Below are 25,650 nucleotides of genomic sequence, written 5' to 3' on the forward strand. Positions count from 1 at the left end.
TTCTAAATAGTGAACTTTTAAAATTTTCAATAATATTCTTAAATTAAAAAAAAAATTAATACTTTTATAGTTAGTTTTGGATAGAAACGGTTAGTATTACTTTTAATACTTTTAATAGTGTTTTAAAAATATACTTAAAAAAGTTTTATTAATATCCTTCAATTTTTTTTGTTTAAAAATATTTTTACTTAGACTTTTTCTAAAAAAAAAATACTCATAATTTTTTTTAAATTAGCATTAACATTCTTAAAAAAAAATTGTACGTCAACTTAGGAACGAAAACCATCTATTCACATACATTATTGACAAAAATTTTAATATTACTTTGGAAAGTCTACGAGAGTATTATCTGTAAATATGTTTTAATTTTTTTTTAAAAAAAGTTTAAAAGTGTTTTTGAAGTAAAAAATAAAATAAAATAAAAACATTTTTAATTTTTTTTTTAAACTTGGTCGATTGTTTTGAAGACTTAGCCAAATAAAAAGTTAAAAACATAATCTCATCGCATATAAGGTAAGTAGATGAGTAGTTCCCTTAAATGGACTTGAACAATTGGTCCTTCTATTTGTTTATTAAATAATCAATAAAAAAATTAAAAAAAATATAATTATCGGAATAAAACAAACTTAAATAATAAAAAATTTAAAATTAAAATATTTTTATGTAACAACCCATTTAAATAAATAAAAAATCAAATATTTAAATTAATATTTAATATATTAGATATATAAACTAAAACAGTCAAATACTTTAATACTCATTCAAATCAATTAAATATATATTATTCAATATTTGAATGAGATTTAAATATATTAAATAATAAAATATAATATTTTTATTATTTTCAAATATATTGTTTTCTCCGCATCGTGATTCGAAGTTCAATCATAGGTTATTTGTTGAAGTCCAAATTTTTTACGGCTGACGTGTTCGCTTGATTAGAATAAGTGCTACTCAATCGCTGTCCCGTCGTCGCAAAAGTGCGATTGCGACAAGTCTTAATCTTTTATATATATATTTATATTTATGTATATACATATTTTATTTTTACCTTCTTAGATTTACCTTTTTTTAACTTTAACGGATTTGAAATTAAACATTGATTGAGGAGGGAGAGAGAAATTGGAATGCACCTAACACGTGAAAATGAGTTCCCAACTACGAACTCGACTTAAAGGTTAAAACATCTTTACTTGTATTATTCTCGAAACAATTTCTCGACCGTTAAGATTATATATATATATATATATATATTTCAATATCTTATAAATACTCTTTTAAAATTGAAAACCATATTTTAAAGGCTAACAATATATTCGAGCACGGGTTTCTTCTCAAACTCACAGTTGTACGTCGATGTGAATTTGATCCACTATAGCGAGTATCGTATCATTGCTAGGGGAAGGAATGTTCAACGTGCATGGGAGTTGCTAGGGGCGGCGCCCTGCGAGGCTATCATTTCTATGTTTTATTGGCCGGAGTTAGTAGGGGAAAGATCATTCAGTCTATAATTGAAGTTATTCTACTGGAATTTATGTCCTAAAGTCTCCTAATTAATTATTTATTTTTAATAATTTTAATTATTATATCTGCAATTTAATAAAATTTAAATTTCGATATGATTTTATTCTTAAATGGTTACAAATTTAATGGTTACAAAGTACGAAGGTTACCGACTCTTTAAATGACTAAGGATTTCATTTTGAGCCTATACAAACTATGTATGTTATTTTTGTAAAAGAGACCTGAAAAATGAAGTACAAAGAGCATTTGTGTTTTCTTTTAGCCAATGTGACAAGTTATTTTATTTTATTTTATTCAATTATAAGTTGTTTAGATTGTATGTTTAAAATCATTCAAGTATGACATGATCATCTTGCTTGTGGAGTGATTGATTCGAATCTCAAACGAGTGTTATTACCTTCGGATATTTGATCAACAAGATAATTCGAATTTAACTTTCTCTTGGAGTGATTCCTTTATCATTAAAACTAAGTTTATTTGCAATTCTACGTTGTTTAGGTTGCATGTTTAGAATCATTCAAACTTACATGATCGATCTTTTTTGTTGAGTGATTCAAATCTCAAATTCTCAAACAAGTATTATTGTCTTGAGATATTTGATCAACAAACTAATCTGAATCTTACTTCAGTGGCAGTGATTTCTTAATTTGGTATCAGATATTTCCTTTAAGTTGATTTTATATCATTTGGTATCTGAGCTTTAGACTCAAGATTAGATATATGTTTCATTTGCTTTCTTTTGAATTTTTTTCTCCAAATTGTTCGGTTTTGTCCCTACCTGATAGTTATATGCAGTAAGTCGTTGTTGTTGTCTTTTGCTTACATTCCCATGTAACACTAATTTCAATTTCTCAAATCTTGCTTTCAAAACTCTCTTTCGAAATCTCTCTGCCCCCGTTTTCTAAAACTTTCTTCTTAAATCGGGGCCAGAGGCTTGAGTATACATAGCTTGGCCGTAGGCGACGCAAGAACGAATAGGCTTAACTCACTCGTTAATAGGAAGTGTGTGCCTCACAATCGCAATTCTGGTAAAAAAATCTTAAAACTAAAAAAAAAAAAAAAACCATAAATCTAATCTAAAGAGTATCAAGTCGGTTTTATTGGAATTTATGCCCTAAAGTCTTCTAATTAATTATTAATTTTTAACAATTTTGATTGTTATATCTCCGATTAATATTATACATTTTTGTAATTGTTACAAATGATTAGATTTAAACTATCCCGTGAGAACTTGTCCTTTAATTTGTATGAGTGATAATTATGATTTTTATATTCGATTCAATATGCTTAACATTTTGGAGACTTAGACCAAATAAGGTGGTGTGTGTTAGACGAACACGACTCTCCACAATAGTATGATATTGTCCACTTTGAGCATAAGGGCTTTGCTTTGGGCTTCCCCAAAAGGTCTGCCCGATGTGGGGCTTTCATCACGAACAAAGTATACCTCCCCTTAATCGAGACTCGACTCCTCCTTCTTCTTCTTGGAGTCTTAGTCATTTCTTAACTATGCCTTCGAGGAGGCTCGACTTCTTTTTTTTTGGAGTCCTTCGTTCAACATCCGAGGATTTACCAATCTATTGGCATGACTAAGTTTAGACATGACTCTGATACCATGTTAGAACTCTACACAATGGCATGATATTATCCACTTTTAGCATAAGCTCTCATGACTTTGCTTTGGGCTCCCCAAAAACCTCGTACCAATGAATATAATATTATTTGATTATAAACCCATGATCATTCCTTAAATTAGCGGACTTGAGACTTTCATCATCCAACACGATAAAACATAATATTATGAGTTGAAGTTCACTCATTTCCACCGGGAGGAGATGAATATTTTTTAAACACAGTTAAAATATTAATATTTTAAAGATTTTTGTTTTTTTTTTTTTTTATTATTTAAAAATATTATTGAAAATTTTAAAATTTTAAGTATTTTTCTTAGATAAAATATAAAAGTTTTTACAAAAATATATTTTGTTGTATTTAGGCAATTGCCATTTTATCTTGTTAACCCCTCAGTCTAGTGAAAGCTCCAAAACTGGGAATCTTCTCGGAGGACTTGAAATGGCGATGGTATAACAGCCGCAGTTTCAATTTCAGGCAATTCGGCGGACGCTTCACTGAGAATATTTCCACCACCTTACAGCCAGTAGCTGCTAGTCTCGTAAGTAAATAGGTTTCCAACTTTTTTTTTTTTTTTTTTTTTTTTTTTTTTTTTTTTTTTTTTTTTTTGTCTTTTCAATCTTTACTTTTGTTGCAATCTTCCTCTTTCTTGCTTTTCTTTTCCAATTTTACAGATTCGTTGTATTATAGTTTGTTCGTAAGCCTATTTTTCTCACGATTTTGGGTAAAAATTGGTTGGTTTATGATAATGAAGGGTGAAATGTTTGAAGGAATCTGGATTTTTAGACGCTTTGTTTGTTTGGGGAATGTGTTTGGCATTTTAGGTTGCTGAGTTTGTCCTGATGTTTGAGCTATTTCAAGTTTTGCGTAGATTCCATCTAGGGTTTCTCTGTGATTCTTTTAAGCAGTGTGTAGTGTTCAGTAATGGACTCTGGAATGTGGAGTTGGTTTCTGAAACTTCTTGGGAAAAGGATGTGCTCATTAGATTAAGTCATTGGAAGTTGAAAGATGGTTCTATGAATACTCCCTAGGGGCGGATTTGGTTGTAATTGGGGTTGGAGTTTTGGGTGGGAGTTTAGTTGAAGGTTTGGGTTTAAGCCTCCGAGTGGAAGGATTTTGTAACACCCCTAAGTCCATCACTAGCAGATATTGTCCTCTTTGGGCTTTCCCTCAAGGTTTTTAAAACGTGTTTGCTAGGCATAGGTTTCCACATTCTTATAAAGAATGTTTCGTTCTCCTCCCCAACCAATGTGGGATATCACAATCCAACCAATGTGGCATTTTAGGTTGCTGAGTTTGTCCTGATGTTTGAGCTATTTCAAGTTTTGCGTAGATTCCATCTAGGGTTTCTCTGTGATTATTTTAAGCAGTGTGTAGTGTTCAGTAATGGACTCTGGAATGTGGAGTTGGTTTCTGAAACTTTTTTGGGAAAAGGATGTGCTCATTAGATTAAGTCATTGGGAGTTGAAAGATGGTTCTATGAATACACCCTAGGGGTGGATTTGGTTGTAATTGGGGTTGGAGTTTTGGGTGGGAGTTTAGTTGAAGGTTTGGGTTTAAGCCTCTGAGTGGAAGGATTTGAGTGGAAGGATTTTGTAACACCCTTAAGTCCATCACTGGCAGATATTGTCCTCTTTGGGCTTTCCCTTTCGGGCTTTCCCTCAAGGTTTTTAAAACGTGTTTGCTCGGCATAGGTTTCCACATTCTTATAAAGAATGTTTCGTTCTCCTCCCCAACCGATGTGGGATATCACAATTCACCCCCTTCGGCACTCAGCGTCTTTGCTGCCACTCATTCCCTTCTCCAATCGATGTGGGACCCCCCTTCCTTCCCCCAATCCACCCCATTTGGGGCCAGCGTCTTTGCTGGCACACTGCTCGTGTCCACCACTCTTCGAGGCTCAGCCTCCTCGCTGCACATCGCTCAGTGTCTGCCTATGATACCATTTGTAACAGCCCAAACCCACCGCTAATAGATATTGTCCTCTTTGGGCTTTCCCTCAAGGTCTTTAAAACGCATATGCTAGGTAGAGATTTCCACACCTTTTTAAAGAATGCTTCATTCTCCTCCCCAACCTACGTGGGATCTCACAGATTTCAAAATCAGAGAAAATTCTAATGGTTTGCTGGAGTTTATATTATGACTTGCAATGTCTTTATGTCAAGCAGTGGGCCAAATACCATGGCGATATCAAAGAAAATTACAAGTTTCATCCTTGAACTTTATAGTTGTATGTAACAAGTCCTAAACGTTAAAAATGCATCTAGTAACTTTCAATTTTGTTTCTAATATTCTTGAATTTTTTAAACCGTTGAACTTTCAATTTTGTGCTTAACAGGTCCCTAACTTATACAATATTTTTAAAAAAATATATGAATCTATTGGATACCAAATTCAAATGTTAACTTCCTACTAAACACAAAATTGAAAATTGAGGGAGAGACCTCTTGGATATTTTAAAAGTTTAATGATCTATTAGACACAAAATTGAAGGTATAAAGACCTATTATATTGTACTTTTAAAAACTATTTTAAGTTTTTGGATCTATAAGGTAGAACTCTGAATGTTTAGTGGATTAGCTTGTAATTTAATCCCAAAAAAATTTATACATCTAGCTACGAAGAAAGCACTGATTCCCATCCTCATTTCTGTTGGCTATCTAAAATCAGTTACATTCCTCCTCAACATAAACATCGAAGGCATTCCAAATGCATTCCAATTAGTGAAGCCCATCTCTAGTCCTTATCCTGTTCTGCCTGAGGCCTTTAGGTTAAACAGATGGCACTAAGAGCCCCAAAAAATGCCTTAAAGTAATCAGGGGACACCTGGTTTATGTATAGCATCCAAGGGACCCATTAAGGATCCTTTGTATGTCATATGGGTTTGATGACCAAGAAAAAGGAACTAACAGCAGCTGGAAAACAATCCTTTCTGTTGATTCTGCTTGAACGGGGTTAGGAACCCATTGCCATCGGTGTGGTTTACATATTTTAGGTGTTAAAATGTTGATTAGTGCTTGCTATTGTAATTAATTAGCAGCTAGGAACATCTTGGGGCTAATAAACGGGGTTAGGAACCCATCAGGACGGCCCTATAACAGTGGACGGAAAACATGATTCAATAAGGACCGAACAACTCTAGGACATGGACACTGTGTAGAGGTAACTAAAATATGTTTCTTTGATATATTCAAATACTTCTCTGCAGATTATTGGTTTGCTATTTTGAATTTAGGGTATGATTTATATTTTGAAAGGATTAAAATCATTTTTGTCGTATTCAAATTCACTATGAAACCTTACTTCAATCATTCAAAATCAACGTTTAATTTTACACTTTTGAAACTGATTTCCATATGATCAAAATTGAATTTCAAGGAAAACATGTTTTGGGGTGATTTTAAACGTGACAGTCTCAAACATGCACTTAATATACAAGACATGATGGATGAAGACAAAATTTAACACTTTTTAGAGAAGTTAGTGGTACTAGCAAATTTTTAATAATACAATGCATTATAACAACTATTTTGAAGAAAATCCGAAATGAAATATATGTTTCCTTCAATGGTTTTGGAAAGCCAAGTTTTAAATAGTCTTAAATGATCCCTGGAATTGTCACTTTGTTAGTGCTTTAGTTAAAAAGTTGATCGCAGTAAGTGTTTACATGGCTATGATTACGTAGCTTTTTAAATCATTTTTTAATAATACTTTTGCTTGTCTGGTAGCAGAAACTATTTGCTGCCTTTAAGTTCATTTCTTTGTCCATTTCGTTCTATGTTATTGACTTTTGATGTAACTCGTCTCTCCTCGAGGATGTCATGACCCCTTGAACTTTATACATTAATCTCAACTTTATGATGAACTATATTCTTGTTTATTATTATGAACAAAATATCATTTGTTATAATGTTTTTTGGCCTACAAAGTGATGTTTAGTGTAGGAAGTTCCGCCAATTTATTTTCATAACCTCCTTCAAACTTTTCACTCATGCCCTCTGTTTTCATTTCCTTTATTTATCATTTTTTCTTTTTTTTTCATTTTGGTTGGTGACTTCCTGTTTCTGTACCAGTCTTTTTATGAATTGGAATTGTTTCTTGTGGATTTAGCTCAGATGGTGATGCATATCTACTTAGACATGCCCTTAAATTTCTTGATTTGGCTAACAAAATTTATGTAAAGCTGTTTATAGAGCTTGCTATTTTTTTAGTTTTCTGGTGCAAACATAGACGTTATAGCATAGCATTTTCCTAATCAAATTCATCCCCCCACCCCACCCCACGCACACCACGCGCACTTTCTAGCAAATATTGTATTTTATGTATTTTCTTTCGAGGACTCTTATAACAGTCTAAATCCACCGCTAGCAGATATTGTTCTCTTTGGGCTTCCCCTTTCGGGTTCCCCTTCAAGGTTTTTAAAACACGTCTACTAGGGAGAGGTTTCCACATCCTTAAAATGAATGTTTTGTTCCTCACTCCAACCAATGTGGGATCTCACAATCCACCCTCTTGAGGCCCAGCGTCCTCGCTGGCACACCGCCCGAGGACTGACTCTGATACCATTTGTAACGGTCCAAGCCCACCGCTATCAGATATTGTCCTCTTTGGGCTTTCCCTTTCGGGCTTCCCCTCAAGGTTTTTAAAACGCGTCTACTAGGGAGAGGTTTTCATACCCTTATAAGGAATGTTTCGTTCCTCTCTCCAACCGATGTGGGATCTCACAACTCTGATATTGTAACGTGTTTCAGTGGTTCTTGAAGTTGCAGGTTTGAGAAAAGTTAGATCTTGATAACTTAACATGCACGTGCAAAATTTATTTGTTGAACTCCCTTCATACACCGAGGATATTTCACATTTCAGACTTTGATAATTTGTATTCCTATCTATGAAACCGGAACTTGTCAATCCTTTGTTTTCTGGACTGTAATGGAATTTGTTAATTTCAGCTCCTGTAAACATGCAAAGCATCAGAAATTCAATCCTGAAGCACATGAAGATCAGAGTACCTAATACTACAACACAGTTGTTTTTAAAGGATGAGAATATAATGGAAAAGCTAAGTTGCCATTTGTGCACATCAACAGATACAAGCTCCGACGAAATAGTTGATCGAGTGATTGGATTGGTTAAGAAGTTCGATAGAATTGATGCCTGTAAGGTAATTATCCAGGATCGATCACCTATCATCTCGTCTTTGAATTTTTATATCACTTGCCAGGATTTTTGTAGATTCACTCCTAATTATCATATGCTATTGAAACGACTGAGCAGGTTACTGAAACGGCTGATTTTCAGAAGGACTTAAGCCTGGACAGCTTGGACAGGGTGGAGCTTGTTATGGCTTTTGAACAGGAATTCTCCATTGAAATCCCAGATGAAAAGGCAGATAAGCTTACCTGCTGTGCCGATGTAGCACGATACATAGCTTCTCAAGTAGAGGAAAATAAAGAGGAGAAACACTGAACGACTTCAGTTTTTCGTCATACATCATCGTGTAATGCTCATTAACTAATGCTTTCTTGTTCGCTATATGAACTGATCTTATGATAGTTCATCTTTTGTTTGGGATTAGATCATCCATCAGGCTATGCACTGATTGTTAAAGAACACACGATCTCTTTGGCTCCCAATAGAATTTTAAGGGTAGAATTACACCTTGTGAGTAAGTTCAACTGTGTGGAAGACTCGATGCAGCATCTGTCGTATTTGGTATGAAATAGATTGCGGTATTACATAATCTAGATGTTTTTATACACAAACGATACATATTTATGCAAGCTCGATTTATCGTGCTAACTATGAACGAATAACTCATCATTGTGACTCAGCGCCATCTACATGAGCCATATATTCTGGTCTGTAACCAATTACTTCACTTTACTAGGCTTCTCTTGTGGTCTGATGGTTAATCCTCCCCTCTTATACAAGCTTGCAGAGGTCGAGATGTTTGGTGCTGCAGCCTAAGGATGCCAGAAGTATATGTCCTTATGCCACCTCCGAACGACGATAATTGCAGCTGTTCACTGCCAGCTAAATGAGCAGGTCGACAGCGTGTGTTCTTCGGTGTCCGAAGAATCTTGATAGAACAGGCCTTTTCGAAGCTGCTGGTTGCATGAAGATGGGATGGAATATCAATAACAAAGTCTCCAAATTCATCGGTAACTCCATTAACCCATTCATAAGATTTGCTGTTTTTTCCAGTGTTCTTGCAATTCACACCCACCATGGCACCTGCAGTGATTGATTTTAAACTCATCAGAAAGGTAAAAACCAAGCTTGATTTCATAGGTGGTGTTTTTGAACTAAGAAATTAGCTGCTATTGTGTTACCTTCAATAGGCCATGCATGAACTTGATGTTCATCACCATGCAAACAAGCTTCACAAAGAACAGAGCCTGTGACCAAAACTGTGGACAGTCTCTCCTCGCCATATCCAGCTATCTGTCTCCAATCATCTCGACCCAAAAGATCGGATAACGGGGTCTCGCCTTCTGCATATTCGACTACCATCGGAAATCCATGGCCGAAAAGGAGGAAGAAGAAGAAGAAGAAACGAATCGAAAACAGGCTGACAGAATTATGGAAGCTACAAACTCTGGTAATCATCTTCTTGCTTTATCAATCAATCTGACACCATTTTTAGATACATATGCATTGGGTTTATATAATGTTATAACAAAAGAGACGACCCTACACGTCGAATTTACAGAAATACCCCTTCCGGGTTTGACGTTGACCAGGCAGTTCCTCTATGTTGGATTTTCGCCATCTTCCCCTCTATGTCATTTACCAAATGAAAAAGATTGCTTTTTTTAAAGTATTTTATGGTGAATTTGGTCACAAGGCTGCATTTTTAGATGAGAAGAGCTTGACCCTCCTTATCTTTTTAAGATAATACAAAAAAAATATTGGATTCAGATATCTTTGCCCCACTTGGTAGTGTTGTTGGTAGGAAAACAATATTGGGGAATGGGCAAAAGGGTCTTTTCCACCCACATACATGAAGAAGTTGGTAGTTGGATGGGGAAGTTGATGAAGTAGGTCAATATCCTATGTTCTTTGTCTAAACTTGACATGAGAGAGAAGGAGAGAAGGATTGTGAAGTTGGTGTACCAATCTTTAAGAACAAAAAATTTCTGGTAGAAAGACCACACAAGGTTTCCTATCCACATCCTAAATTTTCAAAGCTACCTCAACCATATGATATCAAGCCTAAGCAATTGCTATGTCTTTCTTTGCACAAATTTTCCATTGGTGGTTTACCTATGCATTTATGAGTGTGGCAACGTATCTAAGTAAAGAGAGAACGACAACGGATCTTCCAATAGTTAATTCGAGCCTACCCAAAAGATGTAAGTAAAGAGGAGGACGACAGTGAGGCTTCCAATAGTTAATTCGAGCCTACCCAAAAGATGTAAGTAAAGAGGAGAACGACAGTGAGTTGTCCAATAGTTAATTTGAGCCTACCCAAAAGATGCAAGTAAAAAGAAGAACGACAATGGGTCTTCCAATAGTTAATTCGAGCCTACCCAAAGATGCAAGTAAAGTGAAGAACGACAACGATTCTTTCGATAGTTGATTCGAGATTACCCAAATCAAAAGCGAAATGGTCTGTCCGAACATCGTCCGTTATCGTAAAGTAGTCCCCACAAAGCTTTCGGGAGGAGGGGTAGTCTTGTGTGTAAGTATAGCATTCTTGGTCTATCACCATATAACTTTATCTATCCAAAGATGAGAACAGTGGTGTTATTACCGACTATTATTATAGAAGAATTTGTTTTTAAATTTCCAAAAACCCACACGATCATATAGTCAAAGGGAATACGTCGTCCCTAAAACCATCCCAAGTAAAGTGAAGAACGACAACGATTCTTTCGATAGTTGATTCGAGATTACCCAAATCAAAAGCAAAATGGTATGTTCGGACATCGTCTGTTATCGTGAAGTAGTCTCCACGAAGCTTTCGAGAGGAGGAGTTGTCTTGTGTGTAAGTATAATATTCTTATTCTATCACCATATAACTTTATCCATCAAACGATAAGAACAGTAATGTTATTACCGACTGTTATTATAGTCAAAGGGAATACGTCGTCCCTAAAATCATCCCAAGAGCGGCTAACGTGGATAGTTTGATTTAAAAAATGTTTCGGATTTAGGTAATTTGATGGGATGATTGAGGGTATATTAGTAAAGTGGATTGTTTGTTCTATCTTGAAGATATTATGCAATTATGAAATGAAAAGCATGTAAGAGCAAATTATTTACTTTGACTTTAAGTAATGCCTAAGCAAAGAAGTAAAAAACAATAATTGTCAAATTCAAGTGACCATTTTATATTATTACATGCTTTATATTCATTGTCAAATATTATTTGGAGAACTCTTCAACCCATAAAATAAAATAAAACTTTTTATCTCTTTCTTGGTAATCCACTTTGAAACGTTCATGAGATCAATTTTTTCGTGTGCTTTTTTTATTCGGTTTCGTATAATCTAGAAGCATCGAAGGTTAATTGGTCATGAGAATATCGGTTGATATTAGAGAGCTTTGTGGCTTTGAGTCAGTTATATCATTTCATGGACTAGAATCCAACCGTTACACTGCTCTTTTCATGTATTATAATCAAATTGTTTCGTTGACTCTTGAAATTGGACCCACATAAAAATAACAGATTTTTATATTTTCTTTGACTTCAATGTTGTTATTAGCCATGAGAAGTATGAGAGGAAGATCCTGGTATCGACCATGACAAATTTGCCGACTTTGATAGCAAGGAGTTTGAGCTCGACTAAAATGTCCATGAATACAATAAATTAGTCATAGTCACATTGTTATGCCCATGATTACAATAAAAATGTACGACCGCGGCACAATATACTTGAAATCTTGTAGTATAGTATTGTGGAATGGTAAGGTAATGTAACGATTCTTAAATTCTATTAAACGTAAATTTATATTTATATTTTATAGATGAATTAACTTTTTAAAATTTTAAAATTTTCAAATATCTAAAAAAAAACATAAAATTAAAAGTTCAGTTACAAATTTAGGAGGATACATGGGGAATTGGTGACCCGAGCAACCCAAATAGAATTCACAATTCAATTCAACCCTCTATTTTCGGGTCGGGTTGAGTTGTTTTTTAATTATTTAAAAAAAAAATCTTACTAGTTCACAATAACAATATCACATAACTCAAAATCAAATATTTATAAGTCATAACTCATTACTAATATCGTTCCAAACATAAAATATTCTTAATTTTCAAATTTTAAAAGTAGAGCAGAGTTGGATTGCAATCCTATTTTTACCCCAACAAAAAAAAGTGTCACACACGAACTCATCCAAAATTTGGATTTTTAAAAAATTCAACCCAACTGAAATAGGAAAAAAAAAATCTAGCCCAAGATTTTAGTTAAGCAATTTAAATTGGTCAAATTATATTGGTCAAATTATCGGATCATATAAACACCTCTATCCTTTATATCAACGTTGAACGATTAAACACGATAGAAACGTGGTCTAAAAAATACCATAATTGCAATTAATTCAAAAATTTCTTGTGAATGTGATTATACTATTCCAAGTGGGTAGTTTTTTATTATTATTATTATTATTTTTATTTATTTTGGGTGCGTAGTATTTTCTTGAATTTCTTTTAAAAAACATTATAATTGTAAGATTGTTCGTTAAATGTCATGTCATCATGTTTTTTTTAAGGTTTTTTTTTTTTTTTTTTTTTTTTTTTTTTTTTTTTTTTTTTTTTTTTATCACCATGCTATTTATTCAAAATTCAAGATGTTTTTTTTATACAAACTTGATTGAAAAATCTTAAAGTATTAACGATAATGTGAAATTTTAAAATATAGAAAATAAAAAAAACAATATTTTATAATAATATGAAATGTTTGCGTATAAAATATAAATTATTAGGAAAAAAACAATATTTTATTTTTTATTATTGTAATTTGGTTTGATTTCAATTTCCGCCCTAAATTATCTCTAAATTTTTCTTTTTCCATCTATATTCGTTAATTTTCTCTCGTTTTTTTTTTTCACTATACAATCGATAAATATAAAATATGGGTCTACTAAGTCGAGTTTGATTAGAGGAACTTTGGATGGACAAAAAAATTTCAGTTGATTAGGTTGGTGTCACGAGTAATCCAGTAAAACTCCAACCCAACCCGACCCTCTATTTTCGGGTTTATCGAGTTGTTTTGTTCTCTTTTAATTTTTTTGAAAATTTTTATTTATCCATAATATAGGTTATATTAATAACTAAAATCTCATAAAACTCAAATATCAAACACTCACGAAAACAAACATTAAATATTCTTAATATTCATAATAATCTTAAAAGTAAGATAGGGTCGAGTTGGGTTCTAACCTATTTTGGGATTGGTCAAGTTGACCCGACAAAAAATAAAAGTCAACCTGCGGCTAGATCTATTTTTCGAAGTTTTAAAAATTCAACCCAAACCAAACCGGAAAAAGAAATTAACCCAACCCAACGTTTGTGATTCAGATTGAGTAGTCTAGGTTGATCGGATTCTCGAGTCATATGTGAACACAGATGGCTGGAACTTGAAGAAAAATTATGATTTAAATTTAAATTTCATATTTAACCAATAAGTAATATATTCACACAAGGCACTTTTGATTTATTTATTTATTTTTAAGAAAAAGTCACTTTGGATCGGGTTCATTGTATGATGGGCCGACCCGAACATGAACACGAGCCCATTTACAAGGAGGGGATATAAAAGGAGTTATTGGAAAAGAATAAGGGCAATAACGTAATTGCGTACTTCCATTTAACCTTTTTACTTCCATTTACTTGGTCAATTTCACCCACCGAAAACCCTCCTCGCCGCCAAAATTTTACCACTTTTCAACCGCCGCAGGATGGACCTCTTCACCGGCGATCACCGGATTCCGAGCTCCGACAGCTTCCCACAGCACGTTGCTCCATTTCCCGATTCGACGGACCTCCTCTACGCTGCTCCGTCCGCCGTATTTCCCTCTGCCGACATCATCGCCCACCTACCAAACCCTCCGCCGCCGCCGCAGAAGCTCCGTCCTATCCGCTGCAACGGTAGGTCCCCGGCGGGTTCTCAGGCCGATAACATCTTCGACGGTGCTCTAAGGAGTTTCCAATGTGTTTCGTCGTCACCAGAGGGTGGATTTTCTGGCGATCAGCTCTGTGTGGCTAATATTGACCCTTGCCAGTACTTCAATTCTTCTGAGAAAGATGATAAGCCCGACGCCAAGGATAATGGCGGCTTCAGCGATATCATCGGAAACAATTTCTTCTCGGAGGAAGAGACGAAGAACGGTGGTACCGATGCTGCCATCGCTGCGGAGAATTTGAGCCGGAGCCTTGAAGGACCGCAATTGGACGATGATTCGTGGTGAGTTTGAACTCTGAACTGAGCATCGCCTCACGAATTGGGGTTTTTGTTCTTCAATTGAACAATTGAAGTTTATTTACTTTAATTACACGAACACACACACACACACACACACACATATTTTAGAGTTCTTGGGTGCTTTGAATTTGTTTAGGAAATGCAAATTACTTTATGAATTCTCATGGAAAAGTGATAAGATCAAAGAAAAGCTTCACTGGAAAGTGATCCTTATAAAATATGAAAAAGAAATTGTGGTTTCTTGATCTCTCTTCATTCAAAGTTGGTTTTATTTCTTCCAATTCTCAATTCTTCAGAAAAAACTAGAAAATTTAAAGATGAATCTTGTATAATTTCCAATTTTATCATTATTAAATGAGATGAAACAAGGAGAAACAAACAGGATATTCCCAAAAATATCCCAATGGAATTAATAAGAACAGGGAGTAGGTAAGTTTACAAAACCCTTTTAGGAGAGTGCACCAATTTGAAGTAACAAAATGACAAGGTCAACAGAGCCATAAAAGATTCTTCTTTTTTCTCTCCTTTTTTAAAGTTCCCATCACTAGCAACCATCATATTGTCCTAGAAAATGCTAACTCTCCTTTTGAAGGAAAGAGAAGAGATTGTGCCATGAAATGGTTTTGTACAAAAGATTGTGCCACGAAACTAAGACGACAGTTGGAAAGAAGAGGTGAGGGGAGGAAGAAATATTATACATTTCGAAACTGATTGGCTTTCGATTTTGAAACTGTTCTTCATTTGTATGGTATTGGATATAGATTCTAGAAGTGCAAGAAGTCTGTTCTTCATTTCGAAACTGATTGGCTTTCGATTTCGAAACTGTTCTTCATTTGTATGGTATTGGATATAGAATCTAGAAGTGCAAGAATTCTGTTCTTCATTTCAAAACTGATTGGCTTTCGATTTCGAAACTGTTCTTCATTTGTATGGTATTGGATATAGAATCTAGAAGTGCAAGAAGTCTGTTCTTCATTTTGAAACTGATTGGCTTTCGATTTCGAAACTGTTCTTCATTTGTATGGTATTGGATATAGAATCTAGAAGTGCAAGAATTCTGTTCTTCATTTCGAAACTGATTGGCTTTCGATTCTCGAAAGTTAAAATCTTGTGAATTCTTTTGGGTTTCTGATACAATTAGTATGGTTAGTCATGGATTTCTTTTTGTTGTGGTCATCTGCTGAATCTGTGACTATGGGTTTAGGATGGAATGAATTGAATAGAAAGTTCTTGTTCTGATATGTTGATTTCTTGCCATTTTCCATTTTTAGGACTTCTGCTTTTATATTACTTTTTTTTTTTTTGCTTTCTGAAAAGGAAACCAAAATTTTTCATTGATAATGAAGAAGTTATGAAAAAGAGGAGAAATGGCAGATAAAGGAATCGAAACCCGCTTCTTGATCATCGATCTTTCCCATTTACATGTAACATTATCATTCTTTATGTAGTTAAGCTCAGAATTGAGACTATTTTCCTCCTTTTCGTCCTGCAACTAGAAACTGGTTTGTTCGATTATTCAATCAGCTTGTTTTAGACTGAATCTTTCATCTGATCATTGACATTTACCCTTCTCGAACTTGGAATCCTGACTAAGTATTTCAGGTCGTCGTCCACCCATTAACTCCACTTTTTTACTTTTCAAAATATTTAGCTTTCTTTCGGGGCGGAAGGTTTCCTCCTCTTTCCCGACACCCCTATCCTTGAAGTCTGTGTAAAATATGCGAATTCCTTCTCATAGGCGCTTCCTCTATTATCGAAACTCAAAGCAAGCTTAACGAAAGTGGTTTTATGGAATTCCTTACCTTTAATTGTTGCACAGCATGATACATGCGTAGATACATAGATGTATACTTTTTCGCATGATATGCATAGATACATAGATGTATACTTTTTCTGATGAACATAGGTAGGTAGATATATATAGCTATGCTCGATAATATATGACGAACTCTTCTTAAACAAAATTACTTGATTACTTGTTTCCAGCTCAACTTCAGATGGTGGTGATGACGTTTTAAGCACAAAAAAACATTTAAACCATAAGAGAAAGCGAACGACAAGATCGCTCGAGCTTTTCGTGGAAAATTTGATAATGAAGGTAATGGATAAACAGGAGGAGATGCATAGGCAGTTGATAGACATGATAGAAAAGAATGAGAAAGAGAGAATAGTCAGAGAAGAAGCTTGGAAACAGAGAGAGATCGAAAGAATGAGAAGAGACGAGGAGTTGAGAGCCCAAGAAACGTCTCGCAGCTTAGCAATTATCTCCTTCATCCAAAATCTGCTAGGCCATGAAATTCAAATCTCACAACCAGTCGAAAACCACTGTACAGAAGACGATGGAGGTGAGAGCAGCATACAGAAGGAGCTAAAAAGCGACCCAAGTAGTAGAAGATGGCCTCGAGCTGAAGTACAATCTTTGATATCACTTCGAACATCGCTAGAACATAAATTCCGTGCTACAGGCTCGAAAGGTTCTATATGGGAGGAGATATCAGTCGAGATGCAGAAGGTCGGTTACAACCGTTCGGCAAAGAAATGCAAAGAAAAATGGGAAAATATGAACAAGTATTTCAAAAGAACAATAGGAACTGGGAAAGCTAGTATTGCAAACGGTAAGACATGCCCATATTTTCAAGAATTAGATACTCTTTATAGAAATGGAGTAGTAAATTCAGGAGCTGTCATTGATAGTACAAGCACTGAACATAATTCACAGGCTGAAAGAAGTATAGACCCCTTTCATGAAGAAGAGGCCTTTGTTCAAGGTGAAAGTGAAAGAGAGCATGTAAAACAGGAGGCCTTGGAGATGACACAACTTTAAACAGATTTACGTGTACACTACCGATCTGTTCGGTCGATTTTTGCAGCCCAGCTTTCGGATAATGCAGGTTCTTCATGCTTCCGGCTGGTCTATTCATGGCTGCGTTCCTGGTCGGCTCGTTTTCGGATTTTAAACTCGTGTATGTTTCAGTATTTGTGCCTCTATAGTGACCAAAAGAAATGCCATGTTTTCAGTTCATGATGGCTGTAGATTGAAGAATCACAACGCTTGAATCAAGTTTTGGGATGTGATGATGATGCTAAGTAAATGGATAATAGTTGTAAACATATCAAACTTAATTCTTATGGATTTGTTTAGATTTACTGTTTAAATTTTCGGTTAGTTTGTAATGAGAAATACGTTGATATCGATTCGCTTATGTTGTTTAATTCAGGTTACTTCTCGATATCATATTAAGAGATGTTCAGGGATGTGGAAGTATTTCTCGTCTCTACCACTTGTTTCAATTTCTATTCCTACAACATTTCATATTTAATTTCGTGAAGAACAGGATAGGGTTTTTTTGGATTTTTTTTCTTTTTGTTTTTATATTTGATTTTAATGTACATAACGGTCCAAGTTCACTACTAGCAGATATTGTCCTGTTTGAACTTTACCTTTCGGGCTTACCTTCGAGGCTTTAAACCGCATCTGTCAAAGGATGGTTTCTACATCTTTATAAAAGGTGTTTCGTTCTCCTCCCCAACCAACGTGAGACTCTCACAATCCACCACTTTTCGAGCCCAGCATCCTATGTGGGACCCTCACCAAATTCACCCCCGGGGAACACCCTTCAACCAATGTGGGACTTTCACAATCCACCACCCCTTCGGGCCTTCAACCAATGTGGGACTTTCACAATCCACCACCCTTTCGGGCCCAGCATCCTATGTGGGATCCTTGCCAAATCCAGCCCCTTTGGGGAACACCCTCCTCGCAATCCACCCCCCTTCAGGGCCTAGCATCCTATGTGGGACCCTTGCCAAATCCACCCTTTTTGTAAGGGCCCAAGTTCACCGCCAGTAGATATTGTTCTCTTTGGGCTTTTCCTTTCAAGCTTACCCTCAACGCTTTAAAACACGGGACGGTTTCTACACCTTTGTAGCAGCTCAAGTCCACCGCAAATATTGTCCTCTTTGGGCTTTCCCTTTCGAGCTTATCCTCAAGGCTTCAAAACAGGGGAAGGTTTCCACACCCTTGTAAATTCGTTCTCCTCCACAACCAATGCATGACTCTCACACATATTATATATTTTTTTTATATACCAAGGTTAAAGATGGTCAATTGTAGTTTAAATAAGCATTACTTAAAGTTTTCCTTAATACTTTTAATTATTTTCATTAATTTCAAATTTTTCTCCAAAAAAAGAAAAAAAAAATTATGACATCGGTCACCCGAGCATACCACTTTCATAATCTCCACATTACTTTCTTACGTAAATGGTATCACTTTCATTAATATCGACCTACACCAATTGCTAAATGCAAGTAGGGACTCGGAAGAGTCATAAAAAAGAAGGAAACGTGAATAATTAACTTTTTTCTGGCTTATACGAGTCACATATATGTGAGGTCCCACAAGCATAAAGCATCAATTTTTCTTTGGGCTATCATCTATCGGTCGTTTGACCATTGAAAGTTAGATTGTATGACTATGCAAACTGAACCAGTTGACCCCTTCCTTCTCTCTTGCATGTAGGGGCGTACACGGGTTGGGTTGAGTTCTTTTGGAACAATCTGAAAAATTCGGTTAGTTGGGTTGGTGATGGGCAATTTGAGCAGAGTTCATAACTCAACTCAATCTAACCCAAATTTTCGGCAACTAAACACGAGGGTTACGCTCATTGCGGGACTTAACCCAACACCTTACAGCACGAGCTGACGACAGCCATGCACCACCTGTGTCCGCGTTCCCGAAGGCACCCCTCTCTTTCAAGAGGATTCGCAGCATGTCAACCCTGGTAAAGTTCTTCACTTTGCATCGAATTAAACCACATGCTCCATCGCTTGTGCGGGCCCCGTCAATTCCTTTGAGTTTCATTTAACTTTTTAAAAATTCAACCCAACCCAATCTTTTTCTAGATAGTATGAATTAGTCAGATTATTAGATCATATGAATACTCGTACGTGCGTGAGCTACGTTTGACACCTTTCTTCTCTCCTTGCATGAGAGAGAGTGAACATGTCACAAGATATAGAGCTAGGAGAGACGAGTGATGTGACATGGATGACATGTTTGGTAGTTCAAAGATGTTGGTAAAATAAAGTATTATTTGTTTTTACCTGCCACTACAATTTATCTTTATAAAAGTTTAAGGGTATTTTTGACCAATTAACTGGTATTGTTTTTTTAACTTTTAAAAATGTTAATATCTCTTTTCTTTTTCTCGGTAAATAGGTAAGCCGTGCCGAATAGCTTGATCCCCAAGCATTGTCCGACCGTTTTCTCTTAGGCCAGCAGTCTGATACTTCTAGTCGACTGCTTTATAACGGGCTTCCCCGTTTCCTGATAGTTTGATTCCCCACAAATGATGAGTCTCCAAGCTTGACCCCTCCACACAGGGGCGAAACTGGGATATTTTTGAACAATTAATAAAAATAATTTTTTTTAAGGATATTTTTTAATTTTTAATTTAAAGAGGATATTTTTTAACCTAATTTTTTTTTTAAAAAAAAGACTATATATTAAATTAAATCGACAAGATATTTCATGAAAAAAGAAATTGACAAGCTACCAAACGGCACCGTTTCATACCGCAGTTCCATTTTCCCGCCAACAGATAGTTTATGATTATTTGAATTTAGAAAGCGCCGAACACAGAGCTGCAGAAGCTGCCACGTGTTCACTCCAACGCAGAATCGAACCTTCGTCCCTTTTTTTTTTTGAAAAAAACCAATCTCTTCGCTTCATCTTCTCCAACTCGAAGAACAAAAGCCCTAAAAATGCGCTGAATCAAACATTGCCAAAATCTTAGTTTTTCTTCGAAGATTTGTACGTGTAATTGAATCTTTCATTGTCAAGATCTCGAGCTTTTCATCTATGGCGAAAGTGATCAAGCCCTCTTCGCGCTACTGTTCCTACGATGTGCGATCTTCTACTTCCTCCCATTTCTCCGATCCTTCTTCTTCCTCTGAGTTCAAGCTCAAGTCTCCAATGGCTGCGAAATCATCGTCTTCGCGCGCTCTTGTTCAAATCAAGGCGTCTGATTTGGCTAGGACTAAGGCGAAGCCGTCGGATCAGAACTTGACGGCGATGGTGAAGAAATTCATGGAGAAGCGGTCTGGTTCGAAACCGAAGGCGGTGAAGCAGGCGGCGGGGTTGGTGATTCCGTCGGTTTTAATTGCGGAGGATTTGAAGAAGACGGCGAGGAAGGGGACGAACTTTGGAGGGCTGCATAAGAAGCTGTTTGGGAAGGGATCGGTGGAGAAGAAGGAGAAGGAGAAGGAGGTGAAGGCGTTGACGGAGGTTAAAGGGAATACGAGGACATTGGCGATGGTGCTGAGGAGTGAAAGAGAGCTTTTGGGTTTGAATAAGGAGCAGGAGTTGGAGATCACTGAGCTCAAATTAGTTCTGGAGGAGAAGTACAGAGAGGTGAGGATTGAGTATACACTACAATTGTAGTCATTACTTTTTTAACTAGAAAAATACTACTTTTTACTCTCCGTTCTAAATTATACTACAAAGTTTAGATTGCATGTTTAGAATCATTCGATTCCAATCTCAAACAAGTGTTCTTGCTTTGAGATATTCGATCAGCAAAGTAATCCGTTCTAAAGCTTTCCCATGAGGTGATTCCTTATCATTAGTGCACTTGTGTTAAATTTTTGTTCTTCCTGAAAGATTGACGACGAGTCCGGATAAGAATATTGTTGTAGTTGAAGTTTTTTGGTCATGTTAGAGGCTCTTTATTCTTGAGCTAAATATGGCATTCTCATTATTAAGTTCGGATCTTTCTCTATTATGTTCGATTTTTTTGGGCGAAATCGTTTCGTGATTCGATTGTGGTACTTATGGTTGAATTTTGTGTTATGATTAGGGAGTAATGTGCCTGTCATTTTGCACATATTGTTTGTTAACACAACACTGTTTCTTATTGTTGTTGGTATCAGATTGAGAAGTTGAAAGATTTATGTTTGAAGCAAAGAGAAGAAATAAAGTCATTGAAGAATGCAATATTGTTCCCAGATGTTATGAACTCGCAGCTTCAAGATATTCTTGAAAAGCAGGGTTCAGAGTTGAAGCAAGCCAAACACATCATCCCCACTCTACAAAAGCAGGTCACCACTCTCACTGGCCAGCTTCATTCCCTCGCCGAGGACCTAGCCGAGGTATGAAAGAAAGCAATACTATTTACAATGATATATATCATTACAACTAAGACCTGAAACGTAGGAAAACTCTGTTTGACCGATTACCAAAGGGTATGATATTGTCCACTTTGAGCATAAGTTCTCGTGGTTTTACTTTTGATCCAAAAGGCCTCATTTCATGGAGATAGTGTTCCTTGCTTATAAACTCATGATCTTCCTCTTAATTAGCTAACGTGGGACTACTCCTTTCAATAATCCTCAACAATCCTCCTCTCGAACAAAGTATACCATAGAGCCTCCCTTGAGGCCTATAGAGCCCTCGAACAGTATCCCCTTAATCAAGACTCAACTTCTTTCTCTGGAACCCACAAACAAAGTACATTATTTGTTCAACACTTGAGATGCTTTTGACTACACCTTCGAGGCTCACAATTTCTTTGTTCGATATTTAAGGATTATATTGACATGGCTAAGTTAAGGGCATGATTCTTATACCATGTTAGGAACCACAAACTTCACAATAGTATGATATTGTCTACTTTGAGCATAAGCTCTCATGGTTTTGCTTTTGGTTTCTCCAAAAGACCTCATGCCAATGGAGATAGTGTTTTTTACTTATAAACTTATGATCTTCCTCAACAGAGCTGGCTGTTGAATTGAGCAGCTTTTAACTATAGGATGATCCAATTTAGCTCTAGCCTCTGAAAGCTTTCATTTCTTTGATATGGGCTATGAAAGTACGACCGCTTAAAAGCTAAAAGAGCCTCTAATGAAATTTGGATGTTTCGTGATATGATTCTGATACCGAATAGCTGCTATTGTATGGGTATTCGTTGCTTCCTCTGTGGCAATTGATTTAGCTCATAGTACAATTGACATTTTATTTTGTGCAGGTAAAGGCTGATAAATATTCAGGAAAGTCTTGGTTACAAGGTAGTAGTTCTCCTCACACACCGACATATGATCATCACGAGGATGCTTCTAACTCATTGGTAAGCACAAAAGATACCCTTCATCTTCATGTCCATCATTTTAATGTTGGTTCATACCAATCCTGTCACGATTGCCCTGTTTGCTCAAATGAGCAAAGCTCTAGAGTATGGTTAGTAGTAGGGCCCTATTATTAATCATCTAGGACTTTGCTGCACCAAAGCATAGTCTATTTATCTACTAGATGTTAAATCACTCATCCAGCATTTGTGTAACTCAGGAGTTCAGTGACTGTGATCCAACGTCCCCAGGCAGTCCGGATGACTTTTTGTTGAAGGATGTGAATCCCTGTCTAACACCCTATTATGCAACTAAATCCAAGGTTTAACTGCCTATTTCTGCTGTTAATTTCTCACACCCCAAGAGTGTTCATTTATCAAACTAATCAACTGAACTCGTTCCCACAGGAGTTTGAGGCAATGGGATACGAAATTTCATCCCATAACAGAATTGAATCAGGTTTTGAATCTTGTTCCAGGAAGTTGTCCAAAAGTTCTGATTGCAGACAGAATTCCAACAAAGCAAACGTTACGAAAACAGCCCGGAGATCCGACGAGGCTAAATATACGTATGGAAAGACAATGCATAAATTTTACTGAACCTCAGTTCTTCCACCCAGGTTCGCATTCTTCATCCTTCTACATACCATTTTGTACTTTGTCACCTACTGTCACTGTATGAACCATTTTATATTGGATCTGATCCAACAACTGGACATATATATGCCAGGCGTTCTTCTTTGTTTATTATTGCTTGGGTGAAGAATAGTCCATTATTTTGAGCTTTAGGGCGTGTAATACCATCGTGTGCATGCTATACTTGTAAAGCTCATCAATAATAGTAAATGGTCCTATTTCTTTGAGAATTGTTGCTGTTATGCATTCAAGCTAGATCTCTACAGTTCCCTAATTTGTCTGAACCAATCTGCCATTAGTCCTAATTCTTAAGATTGTGCGCTCCATTTCACTCATAATGTTTAATCTAAAAGATAATTGGCAGGTGACAGGTGAAATATAGAACGAATGAGCGATGAAATGCATGTTGAAATACTCATGTTTGTTATATTTTCTAGTAAGTATGTTGGTTTGCTCTACATATCAAATGCATTTTAAAATACTATGGACGAATGGCTGGTGGTCTGTGGAGTTAGAGATATCCATTTTACCCATGAAGTCGGGACCCCACTTTGATCGGGAAAGGGAATGGAAGAGGGAGTGGGAAATACTTTTTTCATGTTAAATAAATGAGGCCGAAATTATATCCCAAAAAATTTATCGCAGGAAACCTGATTCCACAAAAATGAATAGAGAATTTGCAGTAATGGAAGATGAAATAGGTGGCAGGATGGAGACGGAAAAAGGCTTCCCTCCCAACGTCTGCCCCGTGGACATCTCTAAACGAAGTGGTTGTTGCCCATCATTATTATTCATTCAAAGGGCATTGTATTCTTAATAAACTCCTTAATATATAGTCTGCACGATGCAATTACATGAATGTTAAGGTCATATCTTCTAGAATTTAATGACTAATTAGTTTTTATCAATAAAAAATCCTTATATATTTAATGAATCTTTTAGGCTTTCAAGTTCATAAGTCTATAAGTTATTACATAAATATTAATCTAAATCTTAACTACTAAAAATTTTGGAGGTGAGTTGTGGGTAAGTTTTGGAAAACTCGAAAATTTTGAACATTCGTAACTTATTCATTTCTTTACAAAAATACATGATTTTGGTGTCCATGAATTCAACTTGAAGAGTACTACAATGTTGCTGAAGGAAGTAGATTCATCAGAGGTCTAGAACACGAGATATGAGTGGTGGAAAACGCATGGGTAGGTTTTGAAAATAACGCAGAAACTTTGAATTCATATATTATTTTGGTGTCTATGGATTCAACTCGAAGAGCATTACAACTTCACAAGAAGAAACACGAACATGAGTAAAAAGTGTCATGCAATCCACGTAAGTGGCACCTCCAAACTTCGAATTAAGTTATGCTTAAAGTATGTATGAAAGCATAATTATAGAAATTTAAGCTTGAACGGAGTTGATTTGATCTATGAAAAGCATATCGAATTGCCACGATACATATTTCTTAAAAAATGAACGAATGTAACTCTGAACCGAACGAAAATGTAATCATGACTAGGTGTCCATGTTTAGATTGTTATGCTCTATCTTTATTCATAATTTGTTTACGTATGTAATTCTTATCTGGTTCTCTAATTAATCTCTATTCGTAAACCTTGCTCGATTGTCAGGGGGTTCAAATAAGTATAAAACTCGTTTATTATATATGACTATCCTGTGTGGGGATTATTAGGGAGTTTGCCAATTAATTTTCTCTTAGTAAACTTGTCACGAGTTGTAGGGGTTCATAGTAGTACCTTGAGAGTTGGTCAAACTTTGTTCATGCATGAGATGTTTATGCGGTTATATAGGGACAATTAAGGGTTTGCCAACTAACCCCTAATCGTAAACTTGGCTCGATTATTAGGAATTTGGATAACTATTATTAGAGTGTTCGCCAGTTAGCAAACCTATCATGAGTGGTAGTGGTTCATAGTAGTACCTTAAGAATTAGTTGAACTTTAAAATGCATGAACCTTATGAGAACTTATAATTGATGCTGAGGTTACACCTCGAGGGCCTAAACTATGATGATGATGAAAGAAACTAATAAGACGAAAATTTTGGGAGACCTAGAGAAACTTGTGATGTCCCACATTGGTTGGAGAGGAGAACAAAACACCTTTTATAAGGGTGTGGAAACCTTTCCCTAGTAGACGCATTTTAAGGCCTTGAGGGGAAGCCCGAAAGGAAAAGTCCAAAGAAGACAATATCTGCTAGTGGTGGGCCTAGGTCGTTACTTGCTAGTGGTGGGCCTAGGTCGTTACAAATAGTATCAGAGCCAGACATCGGACGATATGTCA

General features: G+C 35.9%; 4 protein-coding genes across 6 annotated transcripts; 3 read left to right on the forward strand and 1 right to left on the reverse strand.

Annotated features, from left to right (window-relative positions):
- Nucleotides 1-3,529: 3,529 nt before the first annotated feature.
- MTACP3 (mitochondrial acyl carrier protein 3) lies at nt 3,530-8,896 on the forward strand. Of its 2 annotated transcripts, none has more exons than XM_023664403.2 (3): nt 3,530-3,697; nt 8,106-8,317; nt 8,431-8,896. In XM_023664403.2, exons 2-3 carry the CDS (start codon nt 8,117-8,119, stop codon nt 8,620-8,622), a joined length of 393 nt encoding a protein of 130 aa, XP_023520171.2. In that variant the 5' UTR covers nt 3,530-3,697; nt 8,106-8,116; the 3' UTR covers nt 8,623-8,896. The 2 variants fall into 2 exon arrangements, with proteins under 2 accessions (XP_023520171.2, XP_023520172.2); XM_023664404.2 differs by lacking the exon at nt 3,530-3,697 and adding an exon at nt 6,169-6,318.
- Nucleotides 8,833-9,765, reverse strand: LOC111783471 (uncharacterized). Its single transcript, XM_023664402.2, has 2 exons — nt 9,489-9,765; nt 8,833-9,390 (listed from the first exon to the last, which is right to left on the reverse strand). Exons 1-2 carry the CDS (start codon nt 9,763-9,765, stop codon nt 9,065-9,067), a joined length of 603 nt encoding a protein of 200 aa, XP_023520170.1. The 3' UTR covers nt 8,833-9,064.
- A 4,302-nt stretch (nt 9,766-14,067) lies between these two features.
- On the forward strand, nt 14,068-17,832 carry LOC111783722 (Homeodomain-like superfamily protein). Of its 2 annotated transcripts, XM_023664642.2 has the most exons (3): nt 14,068-14,573; nt 16,578-17,206; nt 17,311-17,832. In XM_023664642.2, the coding sequence occupies exons 1-3, from the start codon at nt 14,068-14,070 to the stop codon at nt 17,313-17,315; spliced, it is 1,140 nt and encodes a 379-aa protein (XP_023520410.2). In that variant the 3' UTR covers nt 17,316-17,832. The 2 variants fall into 2 exon arrangements, with proteins under 2 accessions (XP_023520410.2, XP_023520409.2); XM_023664641.2 differs by having other exon boundaries at nt 16,578-17,832.
- A 2,470-nt stretch (nt 17,833-20,302) lies between these two features.
- On the forward strand, nt 20,303-23,580 carry LOC111783692 (structural maintenance of chromosomes protein). The gene is made up of 5 exons (XM_023664611.2): nt 20,303-21,006; nt 21,525-21,743; nt 22,619-22,717; nt 22,936-23,037; nt 23,123-23,580. Exons 1-5 carry the CDS (start codon nt 20,455-20,457, stop codon nt 23,312-23,314), a joined length of 1,164 nt encoding a protein of 387 aa, XP_023520379.1. The 5' UTR covers nt 20,303-20,454; the 3' UTR covers nt 23,315-23,580.
- Nucleotides 23,581-25,650: the final 2,070 nt, after the last annotated feature.

Source organism: Cucurbita pepo, chromosome 20 (genome assembly GCF_057944985.1).
Source record: "Cucurbita pepo subsp. pepo isolate OVF chromosome 20, ASM5794498v1, whole genome shotgun sequence".
NCBI lineage: Eukaryota > Viridiplantae > Streptophyta > Magnoliopsida > Cucurbitales > Cucurbitaceae > Cucurbita > Cucurbita pepo.

What these genes read in the sequence shown, in the direction of transcription:
- LOC111783471 (XM_023664402.2), bottom strand. Translation starts at nt 9,765, where the DNA reads ATGATTACCAGAGTTTGTAGCTTCCATAATTCTGTCAGCCTGTTTTCG. An exon ending in TCATGCATGGCCTATTGAAG is followed by an intron (nt 9,391 to 9,488) that starts GTAACACAATAG and finishes CAATCACTGCAG; the next exon opens with GTGCCATGGTGGGTGTGAAT.
- LOC111783722 (XM_023664641.2), top strand. Translation starts at nt 14,068, where the DNA reads ATGGACCTCTTCACCGGCGATCACCGGATTCCGAGCTCCGACAGCTTC. An exon ending in CAATTGGACGATGATTCGTG is followed by an intron (nt 14,574 to 16,577) that starts GTGAGTTTGAAC and finishes ACTTGTTTCCAG; the next exon opens with CTCAACTTCAGATGGTGGTG.
- MTACP3 (XM_023664403.2), top strand. Translation starts at nt 8,117, where the DNA reads ATGCAAAGCATCAGAAATTCAATCCTGAAGCACATGAAGATCAGAGTA. An exon ending in ATAGAATTGATGCCTGTAAG is followed by an intron (nt 8,318 to 8,430) that starts GTAATTATCCAG and finishes ACGACTGAGCAG; the next exon opens with GTTACTGAAACGGCTGATTT.
- LOC111783692 (XM_023664611.2), top strand. Translation starts at nt 20,455, where the DNA reads ATGGCGAAAGTGATCAAGCCCTCTTCGCGCTACTGTTCCTACGATGTG. An exon ending in TGGAGGAGAAGTACAGAGAG is followed by an intron (nt 21,007 to 21,524) that starts GTGAGGATTGAG and finishes TGTTGGTATCAG; the next exon opens with ATTGAGAAGTTGAAAGATTT. An exon ending in AGGATGCTTCTAACTCATTG is followed by an intron (nt 22,718 to 22,935) that starts GTAAGCACAAAA and finishes TGTGTAACTCAG; the next exon opens with GAGTTCAGTGACTGTGATCC.